The 23,535-nt window shown below is 50.8% G+C and overlaps 2 protein-coding genes across 3 annotated transcripts in view; one reads left to right on the plus strand and one right to left on the minus strand.

Annotated features, from left to right (window-relative positions):
* The window catches only part of KCNC1 (potassium voltage-gated channel subfamily C member 1), a 44,674-nt gene extending 38,596 nt beyond the window's left edge, over positions 1 to 6,078 (plus strand). Inside the window, exons 3-4 of the mRNA XM_005689577.3 lie at positions 2,413 to 2,601; positions 4,609 to 6,078. Coding sequence (XP_005689634.3) covers positions 2,413 to 2,601; positions 4,609 to 4,673 — 254 coding nt within the window. The 3' untranslated portion in view covers positions 4,674 to 6,078. The remainder of the gene's footprint in view (positions 1 to 2,412; positions 2,602 to 4,608) is intronic.
* Positions 10,847 to 23,535, minus strand: part of SERGEF (secretion regulating guanine nucleotide exchange factor) — a 255,185-nt gene continuing 242,496 nt past the window's right edge. Inside the window, exon 11 of one of the 2 annotated variants that reach the window (XM_018059617.1) lies at positions 10,847 to 11,212. In XM_018059617.1, the coding sequence (XP_017915106.1) occupies positions 10,992 to 11,212 (221 nt within the window). In that variant the 3' untranslated portion in view covers positions 10,847 to 10,991. The remainder of the gene's footprint in view (positions 11,213 to 23,535) is intronic. The other variant, XM_018059619.1, reaches the window with a different exon arrangement.

The following is a 23,535-nucleotide window of genomic DNA, read 5'->3' on the forward strand; positions in this document are numbered from 1 at the left end:
GCAGCCCCTTCAGCTGCCCCCTGGCCCGACCCCTGCAGGGAAACCAGCCTCAACTTCAGGTCCTCTAAAGGCTGTGGGAGCTGGCTGCCGCAGGGGCACGGCACTGGGGGGCAGAGTCACATGGAGGGTCTCAGGCTTGGCTATCCAACCCTGGGTGAGCCCTGCAGGCGGTAGATGCCTCTGCTGGCAGGCGATGGCCAGTGGAGAGATCGCAAGTTCTGGCTCTCCCCCAGATGGAGATGCTGCCTGGGGGGACTTGCTGTTTTCCCCTAGAAGAGAACGTGCACAGGGTACTATGGGCTCCAACTTCCGTCCCCCTGTCCACTGCCTGCCCTCTTGAACTCCATTCCCCTCTCCCCAGAGACCGCTGGGAGGGCCAGCCAGACTGGGAGGCAGGGCCAGGCTGGTCTGTGTGCGCACCTGTGTGCCCTCAGACACACCCCCAGGGTTAGGCAGCGCCCAGTTCCCCAGAGAGGCCCCAACCCCAGTCACATGGTATCCGAGTTACCCTGGTAACTGGCCTTTCTGGTTCAGAGTGAATTGGGGACTGAAGCCCCTGGGATTTGTCAAGAAACACACTGTACATGAAATGCTTTGCCATCTTGTACGACAGACTTTTTTTTTAAGTTCCAAAATTATGATGGGATTTTTTTTTTTTTTTGGATTTGCTTTACGAATAAACCTGATTGGTCCATTTCTCTTTTGACTGACTGCCTCTTTGTAGTGACATGATGTGTACACGGGTGGTGGTCCCGCCCGCGGGCACGCCGAGTGTGTGCACACGGAGAAGGATCACTTCTGCGTGTAGTTACATGATGTGAACAGGGTCACGGAAGAGGGTCAAATCGAGTGGAGACTCTCTCCAGCTTTTTGCCCTTCTTTAGCCTTTCAGAGGGCCTCCCCCTGTGGTCACACCCATGTTGGGTCTGTCTTCCCCTGAGGCTCTCACCCTGGAGGAAGTCTTTGAGGAAACCGCAGGCTTCCCTCGTAACTCAGTCGGTGAAGAATCTGCCTGCACTTCAGGAGACACGGGTTTGATTCTTGGGTTGAGAAGATCCCCTGGAGAAGGAAATGGCAACCCGCTCCAGTATTCTTGCCTGGAAAATCCCATGGACAGAGGAGCCTGGAGGGCTTCAGTCCATGCGGTCACAAGAGTCGGACACGACTTAGCAACTAAACCACCACTACCACCACCAGGGCCCACCCTGGGGACTGAGTCGGTGCCACCCTAACCAGGAAGAGTCTGCTTGGAGGGCAGAAAGCCGGGGAGGGGTCCCCAAGAGTGATGGGTGGGGACAGAGGCCGACAGAGCCCTCTCTGCCAGCTCCAGAGGCATCCACGATGCTGCTCTTGGATTTGGGGGAGCGCCCTGCTCTGGCCAGAGCTGCGCCCTCACCAAATGTGCCCCCAAACCTCTTCCCAGGTTCCTTCTCAGGCTACCGCAGAGGCCAAGACTCGTCTTTCCCACCCGAGTCCATCAGCCGCTGTTGTCTTTACACATCCATTTGCTCTGCTTTGCGGGGGACGCTGCCGAAAGGAGACGGAGGAATGGGAGCCCCTCCCAAACCCTGGCTGCTGTCACTGCCTCACGCCTGCATTCTTGTTGCGCCTGTGCAAGCTGACGAGGCCTGCTTGAGGCAGAGTGAGGTGGAAGACCCTGGCGTGGTCTGGGTGGTGATCGGAGTGGACTGAGTGACCAGCTTAAGTCTGTACGGAGAGGGAGCTGATCGAGTGGTCAACTGCATGGGGGACCAGGAGACTGCGTGACCAGGCCTAGTCTGTATGGGTGATGGAGCATAGAGAGTGATCGGATTAGGCCCATATGGGGGTGGGATAGAGTGATCAGATAGGGTGTGGTGGGGGAACAGCGTAAAGCAAATGACCAGAGAGGATCCACAAGGGCCTGGAGTGGAGTTGACCCTTGGGGTTTGGGTGGGGCCCAGGGATGCCTGAGCAGACAGCTGGATGTGGAGGGGGCAGCCGGGCTCTGGTCAGCAGCAGAGGGATCAGAAAAGGCTGCCACTCTGGACAGGAGTGTTTCTGCATGTCTGTCTGTCTTCTCCCTGAGCTCTGTGTCTGGCCCTCTACCCATGATCGCATCCACACCATCCTGTCTCATCGGCCCCGCCTTGGACGTTGGGCCTGGCCCCTCAGCACCGCGCTTGCTGGGCCCATCACCAACTCATCTTTTTGCAAACTTTGAGCAAACCCAGGAACCCTCCTCCCCAGCACTATGGGCAGCCCAAAGGCTGCCCGAACGAGCTGGGGACCTCCAGCCTTGTGCCTCTCCCACTCACTTTTCCGTCCTCAGTCATGGGCTGCCCTTTGCTGATGTCCCACTCTGGCCTGTCCCCCTCCCCCCGCACTAAACAGTTTTCAGTGTCTCAATAGCTTCTGCTTATATGTTTGAAGATTCCAAACTGAATGGGGAGGTGGCGAAGGCCGCGCTGGCGAACGAAGACTGCCCCCACATAGACCAGGCCCTCACTCCCGATGAGGGCCTGCCTTTTACGCGCTCGGGCACCCGCGAGAGATACGGACCCTGCTTCCTCTTATCAACTGGGGAGTACGCGTGCCCACCTGGTGGAGGAGTGAGAAAGGGTATGTAGAGGAGGCCGGGGTGCTCTGCGTCAGCAGGCCTGCCTCGCGCTCCTGCACAGGGGTGGGCGGGGCGGCGGGTGAGGGGCGCTGAGGGGCAGGCAGGCACACTGAGGGGGGCAAGGAGCAGGAGGAGCCCCAGGGTCGGCCCCCGGAGGTCTGAGTCCCACCCTCCCCAAGTGGGACGGCAGGCTGGCAGAGAGAACCTGAGGTCCATGCAGCTGTGGGTTGGAATTGAGCTCGGGAGTAGGAGGGGACTTGAGGACAGGCTGGCCGACTACGTTCCCCCAAGGCAGAGGGGTACCCAGAGATGTGGGAAGATCCTCGACTTCCCCCAGGCTACTCTGGCAGATGGCAGGTCAGACCCCAAAGGCAAAGTGATCTCCCCTGTCCCTTGGCTGGGGAGACCAACAGGGTAGGCATGGGCTGGCTGGGACCTTGTGGGCCTAGCCACCCAAGATCCATGTTCTGGAAGAGGCATTCTCTAAAGAGAATCCATAGACCAGTTGGGGTGGGGGGCAGTCATGACGAGAGAGACAGTTTAAAGGCTTGGCAGTGAGGTCAGCGTCCTTGCAGAGGTAAGGTATGTGCCAGTCAGGACACTGCCAGTGGCAGATAGGAAACTAGCCAAGAGGAGGTGGTTAGTACGGCTCTGTGCAGCCCCTTCCACTCCCAGCACCCATTTAGCGGCCCCAGGTGTGGTCAGCGCCCCCTTGTGGTTGGTGAAGGCGGAGCTCCGTGGTGGTCAGGGTTGGATCAGACCCTTGTCTTGTAAACCGACCTCCTGGGGACAAGGCTTCCAAAAGAGCTTGAGCATGGACTGGGGAGAGGTTTGGGGCAGGGGCTCAGTGCACCCTAGGGATCCAGGCTCCGGACACTGGGCGGGGCCTGGAAGGTGGAGGAAGCCATACTCGGCACAGCGGGCTGGCTGGGCGGCTCATGCATGTTGGGGAGCGGCTCACAGGCTCACACAGGATGGTTGCATGCTGACTGGGGTGAGCAGGTTGGGCTAGATAGTCGGCTTTTTAGAGCAACAGTTGGCATAGCTGGTGGCCATTCACAACTGCTCCAGTATTTGAAATGGTTCAATCATATGCGAGGAGAAAATAGAGAATTCAAAATAAAGGGCAAACCCAGAAGAGGAGAGGCAGCCCACATGGAGGCGGGGAAGTCCTTCTGGTGCTTGGTGTGCTCTCCTGATCCAGGCTGGCCTCTGCTTCCTTGCCCTGCCTGGAGGGCCCATGGACCCCAGTGCGGCATACCACGCCCCGCATGGTGCTGCATGGAAGGGGGGCTGCTGGCCTGGGGGCTGCCTGCCCCATCCTCAGCACCTTCCATGGATAGGCCTGAAGCTCCCCTTCACAATCGGCTTTCTCCCAAGTGGAGGCTCTAGAAAACCAGGATCAGGGGCAAGCCCAGGGGATGGGAGAGGAAGGCACGTAGACCTTTCCCCATGGCTGTGCTCTGCTGGTAAGGTCTTATGGGGCTGCCTGTCTCCCTCATCTTGAATGTTGGATCAGTCTGTGTGGCCTGAAAGAGCAGATAGGAGAGTTTCTTGACTGGGCTTCCAGAAGCCCAGGGTGTGTGGGACAGAAGCAGCCCGTAGGGAGCAAGGAGTCCGATGGCAACCACTGTCTGCAGGTGGTACCCACTCCGCAGTCCCCCGGAGGCACTGAGGGTGGGGAGCCCCCACCCACATCCACCTGGTCCCGCTCTCATGGAGTCATGACAGCCGCTGAGGACTTGCTTTTCTCAGGATACTGCCAGGCCATGAGCTGTGTGTGGGGTAGAGAACAGTTAGGGGCTCAACCCATTCCCCCAGGAGGGAGAGAAAGAGGCGTGCTGGGCTGGCTCATTGCATGGGAGAACCAAGCCAACTGGAGAAGATCCTGCCTGCCTCTGCATGCGGCTGTTCGGTCTTTCCTCCTCCTTCCTTAAAAACTAAGTACCAAGCGGGATGGGAAAGCCAAGAAGAGAAGCTCAAGTGTTAATTGTATTCTTTACATACAGATCTTTGCAAAGAAAGCCCTGTCATTGCTAAGTATATGCCGACAGAGGCTGTGAGAGTGACTTGACCAGGCGACTTGGCCCAGGACACTGGTGGCTATTAAGCATCTGGGTGGACCTGCAGCCCCTCCTCGCCCTCGGACAGAGTAAATTCACGCCATGCAGGTTTGCCGGACGAGTCCGAGTGGCCCAGGCCTTGTACTAGGACGGACGTAGCTTTTCTACGGCCAAATGGTAACCGACCGTAGAGGATTTCTTTTCCTTCTTTTCCTTTTTTTTTTTTTTAAAAAAACAACAACAACAACTTTTAATTTATTCGGGGAGGGGGTGGGATGGAGGGGTTCCTTAGCATGACTTGCATGAAGTTCAACAGAAAACCCAGCAATCCAAACCCACGAACCCACCCCCCAACAACTGTATGATTACCCTAAACCATGACAACATGAAGAAAAACAAGCAAGAGTCCTCTATTTTCTTTCAAAGCTCTTTCTTTTTATACATGTTGTTGGAGCCAAACTGTAAAGGCGTTCGGTAGAAACCTGTACGGTTTTTTTGGGAGGGGAGGGGAATGAGCAGGGTGGGGGCAGGAGTGGGGATGAGTAATGGATTGCTTCCCTTTTGTACACGGAGATTCGGAGATTCGAGAGTAAAGGTTCCCCAAAGGGCAGTCGGTCAGTCGTTGGTCATATTGACCTCACCTTCATAGTTCATCTCTCACGTGGAAACTGAAAACTTTGCTCCAAGTAGAATTGTGGAAACGCACTGCCGCCTTCTTCCCTCTGTTTGGCATGCTTGCGACCCAGCGGACGTCTCCCCAAGATCCCTGACAGCGGCTAGTCTAGGTTGATTCAATCATCTTAGCAGTGTGTAGATTCAGTGTGACCAACTTTCATAACAAATTGTTCATAGTAGATAATCAGCACCGTATGGATTTTTCAAGTGTTCTTTCAGAGCACCAAAAAAGATCAGGACTGTGGGAAGGCCAGTCCTCCTCCACCTTTATCAAGGCACAACCCGGCATTGTATGCAATTTAGTACTTCAGAGTTTAACAAAAAAAACAAACAAAAAACAAAAAAACTGCATGCCCAATGTTATGCAAAGCGATTCTAGCATGAAATAAATTTTGTATCATGGTTTCTGTATAGTCTAAAGCAGATTTGTTTTCCTGAAGCAATCGGAGGTTTGCAGAGACGGAGTTCTGCATCTCGAATAAATATAGTATTTTCCCAACAGAAACAGAGGACAGTAGCTTGGCTTTGGTCTGATTCTAAAATTAGTGGTGGGGTGGGGGGTGGGGAAGGATGATATTTTTGAAAAACACATGCTTGAGTTGAAAAAAAAAAAATGCAACATCTCAAGCTCTCACTGCAGCTCGCAACATTCCTGGAAAGAGAGCAATGCTGCTTTAGTTCAGCACCCTCCCCTCCCTGGGCCCTGGCCCTCGATAATAAAAAGCTGACTTTGGACATAAAGCATGAATTTGGGTTTTTATTGCCTCCAGCAGTGTTGCAATTCGGTTCTGGGCCCCTGGTCGGGCCTTCTGCGGCTGGGCTGGGCTGGGCTGAGCCTGAGCCCTGGCTCCTCTGGTCTCAGGGACCCATCCAAGGTGCAGGCTGTCCTCTCACTGGGAGAAAGCCAGGACCGCTCTGACCACCCCACCCTGCCCCTCCCCAGATCCTGTTGGTTGGCTGTGGGGGGAGGCAGCCCTCAGGAAGAATCAACAAAAAAGGCCTTGACCTAAGACGGGCCCATCCTCTGGGGGTTCACCAACATGGAAACGTCTCTATGGATCCTGCCGTATTCATGACCCTTGAATCTGGTTATGTGGAGTTCCTAACCCCTGCCCCTGCCACTGCCCTTCATGTAGACCATGGTCACCTCCCTCCTAGGGCCATTCTTGAATCTGATGGAGCCAGAGGCAGGGGTCTGATGGGTCTGGGTGCCCCACCCAGCTGTACCCTTGCTGGGCGCTGTCCGGCAGCCACCCCATCACATACCCCTCATTCAGCCTGGTGGCATCTTGGAAGGGGTGCAGGCCTCTCCTAGAGTCTTGATTTGCTCACTTGGTCTTGATTTGTTCGGGTATTTCATTTGGTTTTGGTCAGGGGTAGGGTGGGGATCGGAGTTCCAATTCTTAGAGAATCATTAGAGAATCTCAGGTGGTAAAGTCCCTAATGGTCATGGCAGGCCACCTCTGAACACTTTACAGATGAGAAATTGAGGCCCAGATCAGGGGCCTCTGACCAGGACCACACACAAGTGGAGGTCAGTTCCTCCTGGATTTCCATTCCCTTGATCCCTGCCAGTATGACCAAGTCAACAATTATATGGTGGGTAGAAGTCTGAAGGTGGGTGTCGAGTTCTCACCCAACAGTTTCTCATCCCCTCTGAGCACTTACCTCAACTTCTCAGCTCCCTGTGCAGTCCAGCCACCAATGAATAGGGAGTGAGGAGTGCAGCAGTGAGCAAGACCTCTGCCCAGGGGTCACGCTGCCACAGAGCTGCCTAATCCACTCCACCTGAATAACAGTCATTCAGAAGCATCAGGACAGAGAGCCAAGCGGTGTCAGCGGCTGCAGGGAGGCCAGAGTTCCCTCGACCTGGGGTCCGTCCTGGGAGAAGTGCCTCTGGTGGACTCAAGTGGGGCTTGGCACGAGGCCATTTGGAATAGGGGTTTTCAGGGACACGGGAGCTGATGGGGAACAGGGATTAACATACACTGAGCATCTGTCATGTGCAGGACACCCGAGACAAGCTGTCTGATGAGGACCCACAATAACTCAACATGCCCATTATAGAGGCAAGAGAAGAGGCACAGAAAGATAAAGTCACTGGTTCAAAGCCACGCAGCTGATGAATGATGAAGCTGAGTTTTTAACCCAGGTGGTCTGACTCCAGAGCTTAGGTGAAGCCATCTCAAGTCCTCATCGAGGACTTCCTGGGGCTGGAGGTGGAATTGATTGGAACACCGGAGTTATTGGTCCTGAATACCAGGGTCCTCAGGCCATGGGTGTGACAGAAGGGCCATTTACCTGCTGCTCTGAGCTTTCCATGCACATATTTGACTACCTCAATTTCCCGCTTAAACAGCTGTTGTCCTGAGAATGAAGCCAGAGTTCCTTAAATTGGCTGGCAAGGCCCTCCGGATCTCCTCTCCCAACTCTCACCTCTCTGTGCTCTGGTCGCTGGGGAATTTGGACACTGCCCCTTAGGACCTGGAACCCCCTTTCCACTTTCTGACTCACTACCCTCCAATTTCTATTTATCACTAAGTCACTTCACTCAGAAGTGGTGGATGCAGGTGGAGGGCTTTACTCTGAGCCCCTGGCCTGGGTTCACCATTCTCAAGCACAGCCTCATCAAATTTTGACCTGATAACCCACTGGGACTGAAGGTGGTGGGGTGTCAAGGGGAGCCGGAGTGCCTGGGAGGGGAGCCTGTGTGGCAGGTTAGGATGTAAACATCCCCAAAAACCTGGTATGTGGCTGCCCTTCAACAGTCGTTCCAGGAGCCTCAGACCTAAGACCTGTGAGCACACAGGGGATCTCACTCCCCTCTCTTTCTTCCTTCCCTCATTCTCATAGGGCAGCATGGTGGGGGCAGGGGGAAGGCCAATCAGCTTAGTCTAGCAGAAAAAAAGTCATTCTTAGAGATCAGTGGGCCTTTTCTCAAGCTGGCTTCTATGGCTCATTAGCTAATCACCGTCAAATGATTGGCTATCCACAGCATAGTTAACAAACATTTGTTAGAGATGAAAGCAGAGGGTGGGTGGGGGTGAGGGCATCTTAGAGCTCACGCGGTCAGCCTCTCCACCCTATGGTAACCCTAAGTGTGTACTGACCAGCTCATTCATTATTACCCATTGGGCACGTCCTCTGTCCCAGGACCCGTCCTTGGTGAAGGGTTCCAGAATCAACCAAGACCTGGTCCCTTGCTCATGAAGAGCTCGAGACCTAGTAGGAATGAAGGGCTTGGGCATCTACAAGTCTGTGAATAACCAATAGGGTTCAGAGGACCCCAAAAGTCTGGGAGACACTGCCAACAGCCTCTCACCCCAGTGAAAGCCCTGGGGCTTTCCGGCGCTGCTCTGATCCGGCCAGTGAGCTGACATGGAGAAGCCTGTCCACTGCTGTCACCGGAGGGGACTGAAGGGTCCAAGGTGTCGTCTACTGCCAAGAGCCATTCATTCTGGCATGAGTGGATTAGCTGGGCTCCACAGGCTTCTAAGAAGAGTCTGGCTCAGGTTCTGAGGCTTAGGGCCAGTGCACCACCTTACCCTGACTCAGGCTGGGAAGGAGCCCCACGATCTTGTGCCCACAAAGAAGCCTTGGCAGGAGCATGAGGGCTCAGCAGCAGAGGCTTCAGGGTTCAGATCTCTTCCAGCAGGTGCCAGAACAGGTAGGGAGAACTCTACACGGCTGTGCTGCAAGACAGACTGCATGTGGGTTCCTCAGGCATGGAAACCCTGTCTAGAAGGTACGGGCCTGAGGACTCACCCATGTGGGGCTGCCTCTGATGCAGACCATTCAGCCTGTAGGATAGCAGGTGGCAGCCAGTAATGGTGGACTTGCTCCAGTTTGGGTCATTTCTGGGCCATCCGATTACTCCATCTCAGAAGGCTTGGTCTCCTTGGCAAGACCAGCTCAGTGTCCAGACAAGCCCTTCCTTCCACTCTGGAAGTGCTTAGAGGTTGTACTGGCCTCCACTGGTCCTGAGATGTGGGAGGACCAAAGGCTTTGCTGGCCAGCGCAGTGATGTAGACTCCATGCACTGGTGTTCAAGGTCAGCCACTGGCCATGGGTGGTCTCTAGGTGCAGGCCTGAGGAGCTCAGGGTGGCCCTCATCCCCACTCTCCTGAGTCGAACCCCCTGCTGATCTCAGGACCACCCCTTGTCTGTACTCCTTTCCTGGCTCAAAGTACTGGATGGGTCACCTCCCAATTAGGACCCTGGGTCAGGAGTGAGGTGTGTGACCTTAAGATGGTCCGTTCCCCTTTTTGGGCCTCTCTTTTCCCACATGAACAACAAAAATGTTGGATAAGAGCAGTGGTTTTAAAACTTTTTCAAGGACCCCTTGTCAAGTGAAATCATATGTGAAGCCAGGTTAAAATGATGCTGCTGTGAATAAGGTTGCGGCGGGGGCAGACCTCTGTGTAGTGGCTTTCCTTTACCCACAGCCCACGCGGTGGCCACTGTCAGGAGGTTGCTCTCAGTCTCAGGAGACTGCTAGGGTCTGGAATACAGTTTAGAGGCCACTAGGCTAGAAGGTGATTACAGTCCTCCAGTCATGATGTTCTGGGCTTTTGTAATATTCTCAAGCCTTTGGAGCCTAGCATTCGCAGAGTCAAATGCTCTTCTGAGTCAGAAGGAGGCGCTGTGCAATGCACCACAGCCCTGGCTGGCTGGTTGGTGATACTGCCCCCCAGGGAAAGCCACTTTCTGAGGCCTCTGGACAAAGGCCTGCTGGCAGTCACAGCAGAGGGAAAGGTGCCATGGCCCCCAGAGCCATAGCCGCCACCAGGGAAGCCTGAGGCCTGTGGTCTGGCCTGGCCCCCATTTCACCCGAAGGCCCTCTTCCTGCAGAAGCCAAGGGCCTGGGGGGCAGAGATCAAGGGTTATGGCTCTTGATGCTGCTTTCCCATAAGTTCCCCCCCTCCACAGGGTCCTGGTCCCTCACCCAGAAATACAGCTTGGCAACTACAGTCACACAGACTGGCTGCAGAGTCCTGCCTGGCTCAGAGGAAGACACTGACCTTGGGAGTTTCATTGGTTCTGAAGATTCCCTCATCTGGCCCAGGGGTCTCTTTGGCCTGGTCTTTCCAGAAGTCTTGTCTCTTCCTCCACTTACTCATCTACACTTCCTCCACTCCCACTCCAGAGCCCTCTCCCTCGGTCCCAGTCACCAAGGGAAGAACTCCATCCTGTCCAAGGATTCAGTCACCGGATCAGGGTACATCAAACCAGAGTACCTTGAACCAGCAGACTGTATGCTCTGGATGCTGAGAATGAAACCCCAGAGCTGGACTTTCTGTCCCTACCAGTTAGGGACAGGCTGGAGACTTCCTGCTGCTTCCTATGTCCTTGGGTAAAGACCTCTCATGCACTGGGTAGAAATGATGTCTGTTTCTAGAGCCCAGGCAGGCAGCCACCCATCATTCTGGTCTTGTCGGCCCACCTACAGTGCCTCCTGAATCCCTCTCAGGATTGCTGCAACCTGACAAAGCAATTCTCCAGGGACACGTTAGGTGGGTAAGGTCACTTTATTCAAGGGTCTCTGCCACAAGCCCCCCATTTCTGAACCTGTCAGATTGGGCTTGGGGAGAAGTTTCTGCGTGTCTTTCCTTCTGGTTTCTTTCTTGCTCCATGGCTACTTGAGATCTGGCTTCCTAGGTGGCGTCCGGGGAAGGACTGGTGACCCTGGGGTGCTGGCCCAGGTCAGGGAGGGCTGGCAGCTGGCAAAGGGCCAGGGAGTGGCCAGCCCCGCAGCCCACATGGAGTCCCAAGGAGGAACGCAGGCCCGGCACGGGCTTCGGGGCCCAGACATCCGCTTCAGTGCCGTCCCCGCACATGCCATGCTCGTTCCAGCCCCAGGAGTGACACACGCCACCTGAGACAGAGACAGAAACAGACTGTTGTAGCCGTGGTTCTGGGGAACAGGCCCAAAACACTCCCTCTGTGGGTGCGGTATCCCCGAGGACCCCAGGTTACACCTGAGGAAACCAAAGCTTGGCCACACCTGGGGGCCTGCCTGCCCTCCTGGCTTCCTCCCCTGCCCTTCCGAGGCTGCTCTACTTCACTCCCCCCACTCGCCACCTTTCTGCCTCAAACCTGGCTCTCCTCCTTGGCCCCTCCCTCTCCCTCCCCCTACAGGCACCTCTCTCTCTCTTGCATGCTGGCACGCTTTCCCGCGCAAACACACACACACACACACACACACACACACACACACACACACACACACACACACACACACACACTCCTAGACCCGCCAATTCTGCCTCTGAAACTCTCTCCAGTCCTTCCCCACCCCTCCATCTCCTGATCCCAGCCCCATTTTCTCTCATCTGGGTCACACCAACAGCCAACTAACCAGGCTGCTCACCATCCACTCTGATCTTCAAGGAGCATCAGGATAATCTCTGACAACGGCAGATCTAACCAGGTCACTCCCCTGCTTCAACCCTTCACTGACTTCCCACCGCCCTTAAAGGCCTTTTCTGGCCAGTGAGGCAGAGTGGTCTGGCTCTGGACCAGCCTGCGGGGCTCCCCTTTCACACTGTCCCCACCTCATTGCATGCCAGAACCCCTGCTTCCTTCAGCTCCTAAAACATGCCCTGCGGGACTGACCTTTCTCTCCAAGTCCCGGCTTTGCTGGGCTTTACATCCCCCTCATCCTTCAGATTCTGTTTAGATCATGCTCAGAGGCCGGATTTCCCGGCACCCAGTCAACCTGGATTCCTGTCATCGCCCTTGTACTTTTCCCTGTGGGCGGTGGATAGATGGTCTGGGTGGTGATGGGTTTATTCGCCACTCCTCACAAGACTGTCTGCCCTACAGTGAGGGAGGAACATGGATGTTCTGTTCACTGCCCTATCTCAGTTGTGGCTCAACAAGGTTCACTGAATTGATCAACAATTAAAGAACTCAGACTCCTACAGCCAATCTCTGAGCCAGCATTTGAGCGCATGTCTCTCCGAAAGCCCATGAGGCTCCCACCGCATCACAGCACCTCTTCCTAGGTTTTGGACCCTTTCCTGGAGTCTAACTAAACTCACTCACATTTTTCTATGGTTGTTAAAAAAAAAATTTTTTTTCTGGATATAAAAGTAATACATCTTCGTGGTAAAAGCGAGGGGGGGTGTAGAGACAAATATGGATAGGTGTAAAGAAAAGAAGACTCCTAGAATCTTGCCCACTGCAATGGATATTTTAACTATTTTATTTTACTTTTTTTTGGCTGCACAACACAGCATGTGGGATCTTAACTCCCCGACCAGGAGCTGACCCATGCCTCCTGCATCTTAACCACTGGACTGCCAGTGAATATTCCCACTATGAATATTTTCAGTCTCTCTTTCAAATCTTCAATTTGTGAAACCTGTAAATATTTGTGTACATATCATCTTGCTTTTCTGCCTTAATAACATAAACATTTCTCCATAGAATTACAGATTATTCGAAAAGTAAATTAAAAATAAATTGTTTGAAATTTTGAAAATACTCAATATGCAGAAAAGTACAAATAATTTAACAGAAAGACATGTTCCCCAATCAGATTTAGAACATAAGTTAACATTTTACCATATTTGTTTCAACCTTTAAAAAAATAAATTATAAATATACCATTTAAGACCCACCTCTCATCCTTGGCCCTCCAAACCAACTATTTGAAGTTGGTTTACATTGCTTGCATGCTTGTTTTATATTTTTCTACATATATGTGTCCTTAAATACAATGTAATATTTTTAGTTTGTTTTAAAGATTTACATAAGTAGCGTCACTCAAATATATCTTTTGTTTTAACTTGCTTTTTATACCATTGTTTTTGAAATCTATCTCAGCTGATAGTTACAGATTTAGTTCATTTATTTCAACTGTGCATAGTATATTATTATGCATAAATCATATTTTACTCACCCATTTCCCTTCTGATGGACAGTTCTTTAATGATGATCATTGCTGCTATTTTATCACACAATATATAATTTACAACAATCCTATTACTATTGTTGCTACTATAAGCAGCACTGCAGTATGGAACACATGTCCTTATACAAATTGGTGTTTGTGCACACTGATTCCTAGAAGTGTGACTGTGGTGGAATCACACGTTTACATTTACCAGGTATGGCCAAGGGCTTCCCAGGTGGCTCAGTGGTAAAGCATCCGCCTGCCAGTGCAGCAGCCACTGGAGACGTGGGCTTGGTCCTTGGGTCGGGAAGATCCCCTGGAGGAGGAAATGGCAACCCACCCCAGCATTCTTGTCAGGAAAATCTCATAGACAGAGGAGCCTGGTGGGCTACAGTCCGTGCGGGTGACAGAAAGTCAGACGCAACTGGGCACGCGTGCAGGTTCGGCCAAACCGCTCCTCACTGTGGCTGCAGCCTCATCGTTTATAGTCCCGTCAGCAGTGGACATGAATTTGTTTCCTTCTATCTTTGCCGTTACATTCTTTCGATTCTTATTAAATACATGTAATTATTTTGCAATTTTGACTACTAGTGAGATGAAGCATCTCTTTATGATACTACCCCTAAATTGCTTCTTCTATGTATTGTGTGTTTACATTCTTTCATTCTTTGCCTGTTTTTGGTTGCTTGCCTTTTCTTTCTTCCTAATTTGTAAGTGTTCTTTGTGTATTCTTTTGTTTATATAATCCTTTGTTATAAGCATCGTGTCTTCTCCCAGAAGTCTGTGGTGTCTCTTCACTTTGTTTATGGTGTCTTTTGTTATAAAGATTATTTAAAATGACTGCCTAGTTTTGCCCATTACGGAGATTAAACAGTTTCCTTAATCTGCATTTTATTATCAGATAGGTTGTTGCTAATTTTTCATTATTTTGTATAACATTTGTATCAACATCTTTGTGCACGAATCTTTGCCTACATTTCTAATTATTTTCTCAAATTAAGATTCTTAGAATGGGAATTTCTGGTCAAATGGCATGGACATTTTTGAGATTCCTGAGTATTGCTTTGAGTACTGCCAGAATACTTTTCACAAAGGCCACTCGAATGTAACTACAGCAATCTGTGCGAATCTCTGTAGCACTCCAGTATTGTCAGTAGTTATTCGTTATTATAATATTTTAAAATATTTTCTAATTTGAAGGCAAAGATTATTACTCAAAGATTATTCAGTCATTCAGTCGTGTCTGATTCTTTGCAACCCCAGGAATCGCAGCACACCAGGCCTCCCTGTCCATCATTATCATTATTTTTATTGTACTTTTCTCATTCCCACTGAAACTGAAAAATAATTCTTATTTTTCTCGGATATCTGTATTTCCTCTTTTGTGTACTTTCTGCTTTACAAGTTTTCCCTGTTTTGCATAGAAGAGTTTAAGTGTTCAGACCCAAAAGCCAGATGGCCTGGGTTCAAAATCCCAACTCCTCCATGTATTAGCTGTGACCCTGGGCGAGTTACTTAGCTTCTCTGAGCTTCAGTCTCATCTGTTAAATGGGGATAATAATAGTATCTTTTTTATAAAGTTTATACATACTTATTCATTTGCACTGTTTCTACTGTTTCCCCATCTATTTGCATGAAGTGATGGGACCAGATGCCATGATCTTCGTTTTCTGAATGTTGAGCTTTAAGCCAACTTTTCCACTCTCTTCACTTTCATCAAGAGGCCTTTTAGTTCCTCTTCACTTTTTGCCATAAGGGTGGTGTCATCTGCATATCTGAGGTTATTGATATTTCTCCCAGCAATCTTGATTCCAGCTTGTGCTTCTTCCAGCCCAGTGTTTCTCGTGATGTACTCTGCATAGAAGTTAAATAAGCAGGGTGACAATATACAGCCTTGACGTACTCCTTTTCCTATTTGGAACCAGTCTGTTGTTCCATGTCCAGTTCTAACTGTTGCTTCCTGACCTGCATACAGGTTTCTCAAGAGGCAGGTCAGATGGTCTGGTATTCCCATCTCTTTCAGAATCTTCCACAGTTTATAGTGATCCCCACAGTCAAAGGCTTCGGCATAGTCAATAAAGCAGAAATAGATGTTTTTCTGGAATTCTTGTCAGACTTTTTATTTTTCTGGGCTCCAAAATCACTGAAGATGGTGACTGCAGCCATGAAATTAAAAGACGCTTACTTCTTGGAAGTAAAGTTATGACCACCCTCGATAGCATATTCAAAAGCAGAGACATTACTTTGCCAACAAAGGTCCATCTAGTCAAGGCTATGGTTTTTCCAGTAGTCATGTATGGATGTGAGAGTTGGACTGTGAAGAAAGTTGAGCACCAAAGAATTGATGCTTTTAAACTGTGGTGTTGGAGAAGACTCTTGAGAGTCCCTTGGACTGCAAGGAGATCCAACCAGTCCATTCTAAAGGAGATCAGTCCTGGGTGTTCATTGGAAGAACTGATGCTGAGGCTGAAACTCCAATACTTTGGCCACCTCATGTGAAGAGTTGACTCATTGGAAAAGACCCTGATGCTGGGAGGGACTGGGGACAGGAGGAGAAGGGGACGACAGAGGATGAGATGGCTGGATGGCATCACTGACTCGATGGACATGAGTTTCAGTGAACTCTGGGAGTTGGTGATAGACAGGGAGGCCTGGTGTGCTGCGGCTCATGGGGTTGCAAAGAGTCGGACACAACTGAGCAACTGAACTGAACTGATTCATTTACAAGGATTAAACGAATAAGTATATATATAAAATACATAGTATCGCAGTCCGCCCTTATGTGCAGGGGACACTTTTCAAGACCCTCAGTGAATGCCTGAAACCATGGGTGGTACCAAATCCTATACTGGTTCTTCCTATAATAGTGGGCATGTAGCATGTACTGCATGGATGGGCTGGACAAAGGGTTGATTTATATCCTGGGCAGGATGGAGCAGGACAGAGCAAGTTTTCATTACACTACTCGGAATGGCATGCAATTCAAACCTTGTGAATTGTTTACTGCTGGAATTTTCCATTTAATATTGACTGACCATGGTTGACAGTGGGTAACTGAAACCACAGAAAGCAAAATTGTGGATGAGGGGGCACTACTGCACTAAATAAATATTTGCCATTATTGTTCTCAAGAGCCTTACTAAGATTATTTTAAGAGTATTAATTCTGTGTATATGTGGCATAAATATTTTTTCCCTCAGTTTTATTTAAAATTTTGCTTTGGGTGTTTTGATGTAAAACATAAATTTTATGGTTCCACATAGTACAGTTTCTCGCTCTTTTATCTAATCATTTCTCCCATTGCTGTAAGAATTGGAAGCCCGTCCCCATCCAGATCAGAAAATACTTTGATTGTTTTTTTTTTTCAATGATCTGAGTTCGTAATTATCTTTACATTTCACTCATTAGCCACTGAAAAATCTGTTTTGTGGACCACTCTTTCACAGAGGGAGCCTGGCTGGCCTGGGATTACCCTTCTTCCTTTTCCCTGGGAGGAAGGCAGTCATTAGCCAAAAGCTTGGGCTTGGGGAAACACAGATGTCTGCCTGTTTGGCCCATGAGTGAGGAAATGCACACAGAGAGGATGAGCCCCAGGCTGCAAGTCCTGCAGTTCAGCAGGCGTTTCATCCAGGCCGATCTGAGGCACAAGGTGGACAGTGGGACAGGCTTCAGACCTGTGGGCTTCATTCGGCACCTGCTGTGGGCTTCGCGCCCGGCCCTGGTGAGCGGCACCAGCTGACAGTCAGCAGGAATGGGGGTGGGAGGAAGGCAGCGCTGACCTAGCAGCAGGACATGGCACAATGGGCACCTGGCAGGCCCCTCTCCTCCTGCCAAAGGAAACGCTCTGAGGAAGCCATGTGCAGGGCTGGGGTAGCCCACTGGGTTGAGAAGCCTGGCACAGGCTCAGATACAGCTTCTTCCAGCCCTCCCAAAGAGGCTGGCACGAGGGTAGGTGCTTTATATTCTTTATCTCACTTTATTCCAACAATCCTGTAGGGCAGTCATACTTCAAAGATTATTCTCATTTTAGAGATTATGAAACTGAGGCTCTAGAACCCAGGAGGTGTGGCTTCAGAATCTATGCTAAACTCTGCACGTTCTATATCGGGGCTTGCCGAATTTATTCTGTAAAGGCAGACAGGAAATACTTCAGGTTCGATGGTCTCATATGGTCTCTGTTGCCTATTCTTATTCTTTATTACAAGACTTTAAAAATCATTCTTAGCTTGTGAGGCCATACAAAACAGGCCATGAATTAGATCTGGCCCGTGGCTTGTAACCCACCAGCCCCTGGGACATATATAACACATACTATGGATGACTGTGGACTATGCTACGCTTGCCATGGTTCTCACATCACCACACAGCTGTGTGACAATGGCACGTCTGTCCCCACCTCCCTCACGGGCTCCTAGGAGGAAGCCCACATGTGCTGATATACATTGATGCCTGGTACCCTGCCTGACACATGGGGACAGCTCACACCCGCATGAGAAGCAGGAAAAGGCAAGGAAGGCCATGCTGGTGGGAAACCCTCCCCGTAGATGGGGAGGCTGAGGGTGGAATGACAAGTCAAGGGTTCCCCAACACTGCAAAGAAACCTCCTGTAGAAAAAGACCAGGCTGCTGAACTTGGAGAGTGAAAGATGGGCTGCCCTGTAATAGAAGGGCTCACTCAAGACTTAAGTTCTGAGCTCCTCCAGCATTTTAGAAGATGTTTCACACACATACCCGCCTCCCACCCTCACTGACGGCCACCTATTCAGGGGCACAGTGAAGACAGGAGGGCCCTCTGGAGTCAGCAAGGTGCTACTGTTCTCATGTAGAGGTGGGAGCCCATGACAAGTCTCCTCCTAAGCTAACTGGCATATGGGACACCCAGTTTCCAAAACAAGTGCATTCATGACTCCTGGAGTTACACAGGGATCTCTGCAGTGTGTCTGGCACTCACCAGGCTCTCGAGGACACTGAGATCCCACCTGATTGACCCAGAGCTGCTCCACGGGACCTGGGACACCTGTCTGAGCCTTGGGTCTCAATCACTTCAGTCGTGTCCAACTCTTTGCAACCCTATGGACCAACCATAGCCTGCCAGGCTCCTCTGTCCATGGGGTTCTCCAGGCAAGAATACTGGAGTGGGTTGCCATGCCCTCCTCCTGGGGATCTTCCCAACCCAGGGATCAAACCCCTGCAACTCCTGTATTCCAGGTGGATGCTTTACCACTGAGTCACCAGGGAAGCTCCGAGACTTGGGTAGAGAGCTCATAGGTACAGAAGGATTCCTCAACCTCTAGAGTTCAGTGCCCTGCCTATGGGGCTCAGTGGAGCTGATTTGGGCTGTGACAAGTGACAAAGCTTAGAGCCCACCACACTTGCATCAGCCTAAGAGCCCTGCGGGCGGCAGAATCTCAGGGTGGGACGGTCCCTGGCACAGGTTGGACACAGCACCTCAATCTGTTCAGGTCTGTGGCACCTGCCTGAGCTTCTTGGCAACCTGGGTCCTCACAGGGCCTTATGGTGCTGGGACTGCAGCCCAGCGCTAGGAAGAGGGCAGCTTTTCTGTGGGAGCATACTTACCTAGAAGAGGCACACACCTGAGCATGTGTGGCAGAAACCCTTTGTTGTCCCTGAACCACAGAATTGAGACTATATTTCCCTACTTCTTACACAGTGGAGTGTGGCCAATGAGTTGTTCATTGTTCAGTTGCTAAGCCGTGTCCAATTCTTCGCGACCCCATGGCTTTCCTGCCCTTCACTATCTCCCGGAGTTTGCTCAACTCGTGTCCATTGAGTCAGTGATGCCATCCAACCATCTCACCCTCTGTTGTCCCCTTCTCCTCCTGCCTTCAATCTTTCCCAGCATCAGGGTCTTTTCTAAGGAGTCAGTTCTTCACATCAGGTGACCAAAGTATTGGAGCTCCGGCTTCAGCATGAGTATTGGAGCTTCAGCTTCCAATGAATACTCAGGGTTGATTTCCTTTAGGATTGACTGGTTTGATCTCCTTACTGTCCAAGGGACTCTCAAGAGTCTTCTCCAACACCACAGTTGAAAAACATCAATTTGTTGGTGCTCAGCCTTCTCTATGGTCCAACTCTCACATCCGTACATGACTACTGGAAAAACCATAGCATTGTTGATAATAGACCTCTGTTGGCAAAGTGATGCCTCTGCCTTCTAATATGCTGTCTAGGTAGGTCATAGCTTTCCTCTCAAGGAGCAAATGTCTTTTAATTATATTTGCAGTCACTGTTTAATTTGCAGTTACTGTTCACAGTGATTTGGGAGCCCAAGAAAATAAAATCTGCCACTGTTTCCACTTTTTCCCATCTATTTGCCATGAAGTGATGGGACTGGATGCCATGAGCTTAGTTTTTTGAAGCAAGCTGAAATGTTTTGTATTAGTTTATAGAACTCTTCTTCAAAGACAGGTGGCATGTGCCCTTTGCCCCTTTCTTCTTTGTCCCTTCCTCCATCCTGTCACTGGAAATGTGGATATGATGGCTGGAGCTCTAGCTGCCTCCTCTGACCATGAAGATGAGGGCTACAACCTAGGGATGGTGTTTCTCAGTTTCATATAAATGTTACTTTAATTCTCACAGCAACCCTCTGAAGCGTTCTTGCCTCCATTTTATAGATGAAGTAACTAAGCTCAGAGAGGTAAAAGAACTTGCCCATGGCCATTTTAGTCAGGACTAGAATCCAGGGCTCCCGAGTCTCAGGGTGCTTCAGTAGTTCCAAAATGGTAATAAAGTCACTGAATACTTAGTGTACGCCAGGCCCTGTGAGAAACACTTTATGTGTGTTAATTCACTGAATCCCCATAGCAAGCCTGTGAGATACAACCTAACACACCTGGTGAGAAGTGGACCTGAATTCCAAGCCAGGCAGAAGGACTCCAGAATCTCTCTTGTCAATATGTCATCCTCTCTAGCAAAAGCCCTGCTCCTCAGGTAATGAAGACAGGTTCAAAGTCATGGCCCAACTGCACAGGGACAAGGTCAGTGATGGGAGGCAAGAGGTGTAGCAGGTGGGAGGAAGAGCATCCTATAGAAGAGCAGGATCCTCCCCGAGCCCTCATGAGCACTGGGATGAGGCCGCGGCAGCTGCAGAAGACCCTGCTTCCTTCTGCCACCACCCACCCCACCACATCTTGGGGAGGGGGAAGAAGGGGGAGAGATGGTGCAAAAAGTCAGGCTGCCAATGGTTCACCTTGCCTGCTGCCTGCCAGAGGCCAAACATGGGCCTTGGGCCTCAGGCAGAGCTGCTCTTCTGCAACACCAGGCAGAGACAGAGACAGAGAGAGAGACAGGAGGGGTGAGGTCTGAGCACCTCACGGAGAGCAAGCCTCTGGATTCAGGAAGGTGGTAGATGTCAGTGTGGATGGAGCTGGCCTCAGGGCCAGGCAAGTTTCAGAGAAATGTCTGAGTGTCCAGTCGCCCAAGTTCACGGGTATCTCACCATGTGGGCTGTAACTGGTGGTCCCTAGGTGCTGTGAGCAAGGAATTCAGGCTTCCTGATGTGTTTTGGATCCAGGTGGCAACCTCAGGACAGAAAGATGAGATTCAGGGCCAGAGTCTCTCTTGCCTGGACAATTTCAACAGCTGGTTTCTGGGTGGGGGAAGTCAGGCTGAAACAGTGTGGACTAGGCCCTCTCGTGGACAATTTCCTGTCTCCCCACCATCTGCAAGGGACCTCTTAACCGACTCTCACGGCGGCCTGTCCCTCTTGGCTGCATCAGTGTTCTTTCCTCTCTTCCAGCCCCACAGGCTTGCCACTATTCCCTGAGTTCACCCAGATCTTTCACACAGTCACGATTCTGCTCAGATGGTCCATTTATTTCATCGTGTGGACGCCTCCCCTGGCTTGGACCCTGTACTGGACACAAGACCCTGAAGAGGAAAATTGAGTTTCTGCCTTGGGGCTCCCAGGCCATTAGGGTACACACCGTATGCGTGCGTGCTCAGCCACTTCCGTCGCATCCGACTCTGTGTGACTCCACGGACTATAGCCTTTGAGGCACCTCTATCCATGGAATTCTCCAGGCAAGAATACTGGAGAGGGTTGCCATTTCCTTCCCCAGGGGATCTTTCTGACTCAGGGATTGAACCTGAGTCTCTTACGTCTCCTGCATTGACAGGCAGGTTCTTTACCACTGGTGCCACCGTGCTGCTGCTGCTGCTGAGTCGCTTCAGTCGTGTCCGACTCTGTGTGACCCCATGGACAGCAGCCCAGCAGGCTTCTCTGGCCACGGGATTCTCTAGGCAAGAACACTGGAGTGGGATGCCATTTCCTTCTCCAGTGCCACCATGGGGAAAGACAATTATGGGGACCAATGGCATGTACAAGGGGGCTGGCACGACAGTGTTTACTGTGGTATTGTTTCTAATTGTGAAAGATTTGAACGGAAACCCCAAAATACCCATCAACAAAGGAATATGCAAAGAAACTATGGTTTGACCCTACCATTTGAACCATATATGGGTCAAGTATATTGAATAATATTGAATAATATTATGAGTTATTTATAATAATTGAATAATATTGAATAATATTATGAATAATAGCGAGTAATACTGAATAATATTATGTCTTGAATAATACACAGCTATTTAAAATAATGAGGTAGCACTCCGTGGCCTGACATGGGACAATACCTCGGACATTTTTAAGAGAAAATAGGATACAGAACAATATAGAGGGATTATGACTTAATTTATGCAAAGCCACTATATATTTCTGTATGTATAGATTCTGAAGAATACATCCCAAACTGAGAACACACAGTCTCTGAGGAAGAGAGGGAGACATGGGGGAAGGATGACTGATATTTTCTCTGTTGTGTGTTCAAATATTTTAAAAACCAATAATATAGGATGATGATTAAAAAAAAAAGCCACAGTATTTCTAAGGGACAGAGGTAGCATAGAGGAGAGAATTATATGCTCTGTAGTGGACATGAGGCAGGTGTCACTGAAAGTTCCAGGAATTAATTTTGAGCTGGATTTTGAAGGATGAATAAGAGTTCACCCGTCTTAAGTAGAAGGTACTCACTGAGATTTGCCTACTTGGAGCGACCTTCACTGATCTTGCTGGCATCTTTTTGGCTGCAGGAGTAAATTTTGGCCCAGTGTAGGGCCGGGTCCTCCTGCGCTGTTGGAAGGCTGTTGATCTCACTTCCACTGAGTTCTTAAGGTACCCAGAGCTCTCCAAGCACACACACCACACTCCTCCTGGATCTAGACGTGTAATGTCTCACTGGTCTGTGAGCTGGGATGAGAGCCAGGCCTGGGGTCTGGGTCACACTTGTCAACCAGCCCTCAGGTACGCAGTATGGGCAACTCAGGATGGAGCTACTGAGCGAACGTGGATACATCTGGGCCGTTCCCCTGCCCACAGTCTTTCTGAGGCCCCTGCTCTGTCTGGAGAGCAGCAGAGCTGGAGCGCACCCCTGACACTGAGATCTAGTGCCATCAACGCCAGTCCTGTGCCTGGATCCTTATCTCCATCTCCCTATCTGTGGCCAGAGCCGCCTCCTGGCCACTGGCCTCAAGAACAGAGGGCCATGGTCACGCCGCCCAGAGAGGGGCAGCTCCTCCGCCAGAACAGCCTAGAGAGTGGCTGCGAGGACAATGGTCCCCCCGGGCCAGTCTGAGGGAAGAGGCACTCTCAGTGCAGGACATGTCTAATAATGCGTCCGTTTGTCCCTCTCCGGGGCCACTGACGCCCTCCAGGCAGGCTCCAAGGCAGCAGGAGGAAGCAGGCTTCCAAAATCAGGAGGGGGGGCCCTGCTGGCCCACAGCGTTACTCTGGAGATGCTTTCGTGACTGCAGCCCAAGAGGCCAAGCAGAAGCTGACTGGCCTGGGGTCCTTTCCAGATGAGGATCCACGACAGCGCTGAGAACAGGGTGAGAGGAAGAGGTGGGGTTTGGGACTGAAGGTGAGGGGGCCAGAGAGGAGGCTGTGGCTGTGCACCAGGTAGGAACGATGAAGGATTCAGGAAGGCAATGTTTAAAGGACATCCAGGATCTCACCAGCCAATCACTCTGCACAGGTGCTCCTGCAAGGGTGTCCTAACTGCTCTCTCTGCTGCCCCTGTTGTATTCTCTACACAAAACCTGAGTGAGGCTGTTCAAACCTGGCAGTAAGTCAGCACGGCACTGCTCTGCTCAGATCCTCCGATGCCTCTTCATTGACTCAGATAAATAACAGCTGGTGTCAGCTTCTTCCTGGACCTCAGGTTCTATCAAGTTCCACCTTGCTGACATCACCAGAGCTACAGTGACTGACTCCCTTCCTGT

This window comes from Capra hircus, chromosome 15 (genome assembly GCF_001704415.2).
Source record: "Capra hircus breed San Clemente chromosome 15, ASM170441v1, whole genome shotgun sequence".
Classification (NCBI taxonomy): Eukaryota; Metazoa; Chordata; class Mammalia; order Artiodactyla; family Bovidae; genus Capra; species Capra hircus.